The 10142-nt window shown below is 39.8% G+C and overlaps 1 protein-coding gene across 1 annotated transcript in view; it reads left to right on the forward strand.

Annotated features, from left to right (window-relative positions):
• Nucleotides 1-10142, forward strand: part of gc (GC vitamin D binding protein) — a 34418-nt gene that overhangs the window by 17180 nt on the left and 7096 nt on the right. Inside the window, exons 5-7 of the mRNA XM_016501595.1 lie at nt 5048-5180; nt 7687-7775; nt 8723-8849. Coding sequence (XP_016357081.1) covers nt 5048-5180; nt 7687-7775; nt 8723-8849 — 349 coding nt within the window. The remainder of the gene's footprint in view (nt 1-5047; nt 5181-7686; nt 7776-8722; nt 8850-10142) is intronic.

Consider the following 10142-nt stretch of genomic DNA (forward strand, 5'->3'; position numbering starts at 1 on the left):
ATTCGTCTGAAAGAAGAAAGTCATATACACCTAGGATGACTTCAGGGTGAGTAATTTATGGGCTAATTTAAATTTTTGGGTGAACTAACCCTTTAACCCAACCACTGGGTCAAAACAACCCAATTGCTGGGTTTGTCCCTATTTTACCCAGCACTGGGTTGTATTTAACCCAGCATTTTTTAGAGTGTAGTGTAAATACAAATATCTATGTATGCAAATAGTTTATTTTGACAACCTATTGTATGCCAGTCATTTGTGATCCAATAGTCTTGATGTCTTTCATAGATGTTTTTCTTCATCATTTTACTCTTAAGGGCCACATTTTGGATATCAAACACTTTTCAGGATTCATATAGACATATAGATTATCTTAGATTAAGTTTAGCATTGTTTTTTTAGCATATGGGTTACACTTTATTTAAAGGTGTCCTTGTTATAGTTGTCAGGGTTCTGTCACTTCGGTCTAGTGTAATTCATGGTTTTGTGACAGAGCCCTGACACTCCCGTCATGTCTTTGTTTTCATGTGAGCGTGCGGCTTCGAGAGTGCTCGAGCCGTGCGCTCTCGTCTGCGTGTACTGTTTCATGTTGGAGCGTGGTGTTCGGATCCCGGCACTCAGGTCTTGAGTTTCGGTTTCGTTTCGGGGTCCGGACACTCGCGCTCACTGTTCTGTCTGTTGTGGGAGCGTGCGGTCTCGAGTTCGCTCGGCCGTGCGCTCTTCTGTCCACGTGTTTTGTGTAGCACGCGGTTTGTGTTCAGCCGCGTGCTTTTCTTGTTGTCTTGTGTGAACACGCGGCTTATGAGTTTTCTCATTAGCTGCGTGTTCGTGTCTTTTTGTTCAAGCACATGGCTTGTGATTTGTTTGGCTGGCCATGTGCTTGTGTTTTGTTTTGTGTGAGCACATGGCTTTTGTCTTTGTTTCCTGTATGCCATGTGCTCTCATGTCAATTGTCTTGACCCCACCCATCTTGTTACCTGATTATTGGTTAATTTGCCCCACATGTGTTCCCTCGTTACCCTCCTCATTTGCTCTCCATTTATTCTCCCTGTGTTTGCAGTCCTGGGTCAGTTCGTCACCCTATCTCCCTGGATGTGTCCTGTCTTGTCGTGTCGTGTCGTGTCGAGATCCTGCCTTGCCTAGCCTTGCCAGCCTGTTTTTCCCCCACGGGGTAGTTTTTGTTGTCTGTTTTGTTTTATTTTATTAATAAAGCCCTTCTCTTCCCGCACTATTGAGTCCTCGCTCCATCCTTCATCCCCAACCCTGACAATAGTGTTTATATTTAAGTACTATGTTATATTAATTAACATGTACTGTACTTCTAGGGTTAGGGTTTGGGTTATGGTTAATTACATGTAATTATGCATGATTTATTTTTATTACTACAATAAGTACATGTTACTTGTAATAAGGGAAATGTAAAATACCTTGGGGTATACATTTTTTTTAAATGTGTGGCATGGTTTTACCATGGGTGTGAAAAGCATTAACATAAAGAATAAAACATGAAGCAAAACCTAAAGCAAATGTTTGATGTTTGCTACCTGAGAGCTGTAAGTTTACACAATGAAGTTTCCATACAGTGGTACCAAATCAGAGCCAGAGGAGTTCATAAACCTGCAAATTCTGGTGGTGCTTTTAGTGAGTCTTGGATATTTGTGAGCTGTAATAACCTAGTTTCAAACATTTTCAGTATGTCATGTGTCTTCTTTCTCAACTGGGAGTTAAATACCATTTGACCGTATGTAATTTATCCATGGAACTAGAGACAATATGAACTTATTTGTTGAACATGCTTTAGGAAATCTCATCTCCTTTTTTTGCCTAGGAATGCCATTTGGGCTTAATAGGCAGGTGGAAGTGATAATTGCTTGTTGGGCTGGTTTGCCTCAGGGGAGCCCTTTTGGTCAGAACTTCTATTCAAAGTCAATTTAAGTAATAATACAATATTTTCTTTGGACTTTAATGGCATGCAGAAGGCCTTAGTCCTGAAACAAATTAAGAAAGTAAATAAAACATATTGGCACTTCTTTCAAAGTGTTAATTGCTTTTTTTGGCCGTTTTAGTCTCCTCTGATTGTGGTTGCATTAGTAGCAAGGGGAGACAAGTGCCTGTTGTTGACTCAGTGAAGCAGATTTCTGTATAGCAAATAATTCTACATCAAAAGGTAGTTCAGTTGACTTGAACAAAATTAACAAAACATCTACCCCTACAGCCCCATTTGTCAGGTTTAGGTACATTCAAGTTAACACCAGACCATTAACAACAGGTCAAAACACTGAAAAAATGTTATAAAAACAATTTTCACTCAGAAAGTGATAGTAAATTTCATGAGTAATCACAAAGAAATGGCAAATACATTGAATTAAACATGAAATTTTGAAGTAGAAATAGTATTTTCTTGTAACACATACTCCAATAATCTTTGTTTTATTTACAACTTTGAAAAATAGTTTTTTTACAGCTGTTTAAAGCAGTGTGGGCAGCAGAAAGCTGATTTAAGCTTCATGAACAGCAGATGTGAGTCTGCCATCACAGGTTTTGTTTTGACAAACATCAACACAAATTGCTGAACCTGGTGCTTACATATAGTATTTTTTTCCCTTATAAAAATGGATTAAATTGTTACATTTTAAAGATAAATCAACTGTAATGATATACATTTTGTATATGTAATAGTCAATTTATGTTTTATCATTTTAATTTTAAGGAAAAATCTTTTTTTTATGTTCCTCCTTTGGTACATGCATGGTAATCACTTTTATAAAACAGGGCGCATAATTATGTTTGTTTTGTTACAGAAAAATAGACCCCAGGATTAAAACCATTTTAGTTCATACGTGTCTCGCTTCTTTTCTTACCTCGCTTCTCAACAAAGAGCTGCATAATGAAGCTAAATCAGTGTAGTCATATGATTCATCCTGTTCCAAAATAAGTCTTGGGAGCATAATGACTGTTACAATCTCTAGCTGGAGTGCCCACAAGCTCCACTAGAGCTTGTTTCTATCTGGTTCACCGTTCACTGTGGGAGAGACGGAGGACTGTAAAACCCCTAAGAGTTTTTTTTCGTGGGGGCGATACCGACAAGCTCAGGCGGTGTGCTGAAGGCAAGCTGTGGAGCTTGGTCGATAACAGAGAAATACACCTTCCACTCTGGTGATCGCTACTCCAGTTATCAAGCCCGTACCTGTAATAGCGGCAACAGCAGAGCCTATCCACGTCATGGCTGCCATTCCAGAGTCCCGTCCCATCATGGCCGCCGCTCCAGAGTCTCGTCCCATCATGGCCACCGCTCCAGAGTCTCGTCCCGTCATGGCCACCGCTCCAGAGTCTCGTCCCGTCATGGCCGCTGCTCCAGAGTCTCGTCCCGTCATGGCCGCCGTTCCAGAGTCTCCTCACGTCATGGCAACCTTTCCCAGTACCTCAAGGTCAATTCCAAGGTGTCCGAGACTGGCATCCAGTGTGGAGGATCTTCTGCTGATGTCAGCCAGAGCCACAGGCATCCCAAGGGCCTCAGCACTAGTCATCACCGAGACTGTTCCCATGGACTCAGTGCTCCCTGTAATGGCAGTCGCCATTCTATGTGTTTGGGCCACACACACCACCGCAGTTTCCCCAGAGGTGGCAGCCTCCGCTGCAGAACTTCCCGAGGCGGTGGCATCTGCTCCAATCCTCGAATCAGCACAAGAGCCCGCTCCAGTCCTTGAGTCCGCTCCAGTTCCTCGTCACGGCCAGGAGTGCCGTTTCCTGTTCCAATGACTCCAGTTCCCTCGTCACGGCCATGAGTGCCATTTCCTGTTCCTATGACTCTAGTGAGTCCAGCTCCTCCCAAGGTGGCGGCTTACACTGCAGAACCTCCCGAAGCAGTGGCATCAGCTTCACCGTCTGTGAACTCTCTGCCTGTCCAGCTACGGCCAAGGAGGCCATTGATGAACTCTCTGCTTATCCTATTACAGCCACAGAGGCCGCTGTTAACCTCTCTATGCTCTCTATTCCAGTCCAGCCTGATACGCCGTGGTGGTTCCCTGCTCCATCAGCTCCACCCTGGTACTCATCTGCGCCGCCGTGGGGATCTTCAGTCCTGTCTGCTCTGCCCCGGTGGTCCTCGGCTCCGGCCTGGCTTCCTGCTCTGCCGGCTCTGCCCTGGCACTCTGCTCTGCCAGCTCTACCCTGGCACCCAGCTCCGCTCTGGCTTCCAGCTCTGCCGGCTCCGCCCTGGCACTCTTCTCCACCTTGGCTTCCTGCTCCGCCGGCTCTGCCTCAGTCTCCAGGTCTTCCACCATGGACCTGGCCCTCCATCCCTCCCCCTGTTCTGTCTCTCTCATTTAGGAGCATCTGGAAGCCACTCCTTAAGGGGCCACAAGCTCCACTAGAGGGCACTCCATCCTGTACCTTTGCCATTCATCCCAGACTGTCACTCCCTCACTACTACATTCACCATAATCCTTTGCCTGGACTCATTATCTCTGATTGCATTCACATGTGTCTTGTTATCTCATCTGTCTCACCCTATTTAAAGCCTGGTTTGTTACATCCACATTGCTCAGTATTGTTTAGTCCGTGTTAGCCCGTGTTTAGCCCTAGTTCGTGTGTTTTCCGTGTTCCTTGTTGCCTTGCCTTGCCTTGTTTTTGACTCTGGACTGTTTCTGGTTTTTGATTGTTTTGCTGCCTGCCCTGACCCTTCGCCTGTTTTATTGGATTACTCTTTTGTCTGCCTGGATTATACCTGTTTGCTGCTGTTTGACCCTGCCTGTTTTGACCACTCTTTGAATAAAGCCTGCATTTGGATCCTCAACTCCGTTGTCACACCTCCCCACATTACAATGACAACAGTTTTTCATAATAAAATCTTTTGGTGACAACACCAACCCCCATCCATGCATAAATATGAGGATTATGTGCAGTTTTGATAGGATTAAAACAAATAAACACTTTTGGTGATTAGTAGTTACTAATAGAGGAACAGAATATCCTATGCCCTTTATGACTCATGTCTAAGGGCTTTGATTTACCATGTTGACGTCATAAGTCATTATTTTCTCTCCATCAGGTATGTGTACGAGTTCGCCCGGAGGCACAGAAACATCCCAGCAGGCTTTGTTCTAAATGCTACTCAGAACCATGTGAGAATGGCAGAGAGATGTTGCCGCCCTGATATCAAAAACTCTTGTTTCCTTCAAGAGGTAGTGTGAACCACACTTTTCTGATTACGTTCATTGGAAACCCTGGGATGGCATGACCTTAGTGAGAGGGGTGATGTTGGGTGAATGAATTTAATGCTGATTATGGCCTACTGCAAATCTGTTATATTTTATTACTTTGTCATTTGCAATCACACACACACACAGTAAGACACTGCATAACATTCCAACTATAATAGCTGTTATTCAGGTAAGACATCTTACAGAACTGTTATTATTAGATGTCACAACTGAAGTAATTGACACTGAAATGACAGGGAATGCTGGTCGAAAAAAGCAAATTATAGATATTTTGTTGTGGTGTCCAGAAATGGCTCAGACATGAAAAATGCATTGTCTGGTTACTTAGCACTATATAATAGGGAGACAGACAGTCACCTGTCTTTCACCTCAGACCGCCTAAAAAGCTGTCATCTGTGATTAACTTATATGTCACAGTTTCTGAAAATATGTAATTACATAAAGTTTAATTTATTTAAAAAATTTGAGAAAGATTTAAACTTGCGACCTCTTATACTTATGCAAGAAATAAGCCTCTAAATAAATAAACAAACTGCATATAAAATAAAATACACAGCATCAACTTATGCTTAGATCGGGAGCCTGAAATCCTAGAACCAGCCCATTTAAATAACAAATTACATGAATATGCCATGCTATGGCTGTTGCAGTTTCCTACCTAAGACAAGTTTAGCAACTTCCGTTGTCTAGGCGCAGAGAGAATACATTTATGATGACTGGGGGCATCAACAATAAATGTAATTAGTTCAGACTCTAACGGCTCAATGTAGACCTAATTGTTTCTCTTCTGTTACATGCATATGAAATATTATATTATTAATGCTTACATTGTGTTAATATCACTTCTGATAGCTTTAGTTTAGTGCTAGTACTGACCAAAAACAGTACTATAAACTAATCTAAAAGTAAAATATTAATGTCTGATTAAGAAAACATTATTCTTCTCCTATTTTCACATTGAGACTCTGAACCGCAGCAAATTTTAACTAAACAAATCTCTCTAAAATGTCAAACAAACAATATTAAACAAAAATATGAAACTCTTGTCAACCTGTGACTCTGAATTGTTGATCAAAATACTTTAAGCTATGAGCCAGTATAATGTGTATTTTGAAGCTGGTCTTCAGTGTAAGATGCTGGTGTCCCCACCAGGCTTGCTGTACATGATCTCATTAGTAATGGTAGCTATTTGTATCTAAAGTGCAATGCTAATGTATGTTAAATGTATACTGACAAATTTAGTGATATAGAAATGTTTAAGTATCCTTGTAGGTTCATTAAATGTCCAAATATACAGAGTAACAGGTAAAGTAACTATACCAGCATCAACATGGAGACTAATTATTATTATTTTTGTTTTCAGCAGGAATGCATTCATTAAACCAAAATGCATGGATTTTTACATAATAAGCTGTCTAATTGAAGCTGATGAAAAATTACAAATAATGCACTTCCTAGAATAAAGGAAACAATAGGCACTTATTGCTCTGTTGGCTTAAAAACAACTTTTTACATTTTCTACATAGTCGGAAATGTAATTTATTACATTTTTCCAGCAATGCCCAGTTCCAATTCAAAATGAGTCAAGTCATTAAGAGATAGACATTGTGCTTGTATTTTGGATGATGGGATATTGCACACATTTCCTGTAGAAGCGTAATTGTTCCCTCTTTGTTTCTATTGTTATATGTATTTTCTGAAAAGTACACAAGCACCATATGCTGCCATATAGAAGCTAAAGGGTGCTTTGTCAGACTGTAATGGGACTAATAATCATCATTGTGTATTGTGTGTCTGCTTTTGGTATCAATTTGCCTGAAGGCTCTTACACGGTCTATTGTGAGGAACAAACAGGATTCCAAGATATTATTCTCAAAACAAAACCCGTGATGGCAGACTCACATCTGCTGTTCATGGAGCTAAAATCTGCTTTCGGCTGCCCACACTGCTTTAAAAAGCTACTAATTAAATGTCTTTATTTTAGTTGCTGTAGGGGGAAACGTGCAATTTGTCTAGTTTTGTCTAGCAATTTGTCTAAGGGAGCAGAAATATGAAATGGAATGAAATGATTATGAGGAGAGGGGTGATTAATATAATATAATGATATCTTTCAAATCAGTTCGAATCAGTTTAATTTATGTAGGGCAAAACCCCAGTAATGACCAATATATAATGATACTTATTATGATCAGTTTATCTTTAATATCTTTACAAATCCTGTCTGTTAACAGTGACTCCAGATGCGAAGCTCCAACATTTTTCTGAAGTTTCTCTCCAATGTTTGCAACAACCAAGTAAATCTGAAATCCTTCATGAGGAGAGGGGTGATTAATATAATGATATCTTTCAAATCAGTTCGAATCAGTTTAATTTATGTAGGGCGAAACCCCAGTAATGACCAATTTATAATGATACTTATTATGATCAGTTTATCTTTAATATCTTTACAAATCCTGTCTGTTAACAGAGACTCCAGATGCGAAGCTCCAACATTTTTCTGAAGTTTCTCTCCAATGTTTGCAACAACCAAGTAAATCTGAAATCCTTCAAGTTTGGGTAAATATGCCATGGCTCGCACAGATTCATCATACATTACAGGAACAGTTCAGCAAAAATCAAAATTCTGTTATTATCTACTCATCCTCATGCTGTTTCTATCTAGTAGGCTGTTGTTATTTTTTCATAGAACACATAGATCTTTATTTTTATTTATTTATTTAAATTTTTTCCAAAGAATCCTTATAGAGCCAGGGTTGTCAATTCTGCAGTCTACAGGTTAAAGGTTTGATATATTGCATAAATTACATTTGATTGAAATTTTTGTATTGAAATAATTGGACAAGCTTTATTTTAAGATGCCATTGTTACAGTGCAATTATACATATTACAGTGTAATTGTACCGAGTAATATTAATTAACTGAGCAATATCAATTACTTTCTATGGGTTAAGAGTTTGGTTTGGGTTGTTGCATGTATATCATGCATAATTTACTTTAATTATTACAGTAAGTACATGTAACGTGTAAGGACACTGACACTGTAAAATTAAAGTGTTACCAAATATTTGATCCCAACCGATTTATATTCTACTAATTGTAAAACTGTGCTAGATGAACAAGAGACTTTGGGGAGGGGAACTAGGAAGCCTGTGTGCAGACATGAATTACAAGGACTAAGAAGGAGAAGAGTAACATTAGAACAAGATCTTTAAACTGTATATAGCTCAGTTTCAAATAGTTTAAAAATAAAGGATTTTACCACCATCACTTAAGAATTTTGTTTAAATGTTCTCAATCTTAAAGTAAGATGATTTTATTGTGTTTACAACTGCTATACTGTTAAAATTATGTTTAATGCATAACAGTGACAGTAAAATATGTATCTGAATGTGGGATATTTTGAGTTTTGGTATTTGGGATAGTTTGGGGCTATTTTAAATTGGCCAGTGGGCGGTTTTGTTATGCAGATTTGGCAAACCTAGATCATTTTGTCATATTTATAGGTTGTCTGCATACTATGGGAATCTCCTAGGACTGTCCTTTGAAGAGGCATCAGCCATGTCCGGCCATTTCCACTCTGGGCTCGAAAAATGCTGTTTAAAACCCCAACCTGAATGTATAATTGAAGAGGTGAGGAGAGCGGTCAGAGGAGGGGGTGAGCCGCTCAATACTATGTTCAACAAATCACAATGAGCAGCACAAAGGTTCAAATCTCTCTTGGGACAATTCTTTTGACCAGTGTTCCTTCTGGCGGTGCATTTTCTTGTTCCACTTCACAAGATATCTGATGATATGACAAACAAAAAGAATGCGCTTCCTCTTCAGGAACTCGAGCTGCGTCGGAGGACGCTTCGGGAACGCCCTTCAGCGTGACCGGCTCTGAATCTCGTGTGTAATCAGACCAATAGATGGGCGAGACGTCACGGGCGGGTGACGTAATGCCAGGAAGCTATAAAAGCACGTGCGGTGAGACCAGCATCAGCTTTTTGTCATTCAGCAAGCGCTCTGTGTGTGTGTCAGTCTGATATCTGTTTGTGAAGAGCAGTCCCAACCTGCCGTGTTCCGGCCCTTCATTCTGGGGGCCTCACTTCTTGTACTCTGCAGAGTCTAGAGTCAGAGTGGCGCTCCCAGGCCGAAGGCTTCTAGCGGAAGGCAGTAGCTAAACTGTATGTGTCCAGTGCGAGTGCTGAAGGGCGTTCCCGAAGCGTCCTCGACGCAGCGTCTCGTTCCCTCGAGGAACCATGGTTACATACGTAACCTGAGACGTTATCCTTGGTAACTGATGAAAAACAATCCAACTACTGGAATACATAATACTCACTTCTTTCTAATTTGACTTTTTTTTTCTCTTTTATTCAGTGGTTCTGAATTTGGCTGTACCACCCCTTAACTGTCAGCCCTATTTTTTAAAGCAGCACTATGTAACTTTTTCTGTGTTCAAAATTTGCAAAATGTATATAATGAGCGAGTACATCGAAAATAGAGAGCAACGAGAGGAGAGATGCTCCTAACTGAGTGGAAAGTACATCTGCTGTCTGCTTTCTTAAAATCTCTTGCACCTCAAAAGAAATCTAACCCCTTAACTGTCACCCCCCATTTTTTAAAATAGGCATTAAAGTGCACTATCCAAACTTAAATTGTTATAAAATTATTATACTTTGGAATACAGAGGAAAGGTTGGTCTCTTTTTAAAGAAGACAGTCAGCAGATTATTGCTTATTGCAAATTATAAAAAAAAAAAAATAAGAAGTTTAAATTTACTGTAAAGAAAATGCACTGTACAATTTGTATTATAATTTATATAAAATAAATATTTTACATAACAGGTTTTAATCTAAAATTGCAAAAAAAAAAGAAAAAAAAAAGTAAAGCCTTATGTCTAAATAAGTTATGTTCCAAATTTGAAGTTGATATGAAAAAAAT

Source organism: Sinocyclocheilus anshuiensis, unplaced genomic scaffold, assembly GCF_001515605.1.
Source record: "Sinocyclocheilus anshuiensis isolate Anshui unplaced genomic scaffold, SAMN03320099.WGS_v1.1 scaffold983, whole genome shotgun sequence".
Lineage (NCBI taxonomy): Eukaryota > Metazoa > Chordata > Actinopteri > Cypriniformes > Cyprinidae > Sinocyclocheilus > Sinocyclocheilus anshuiensis.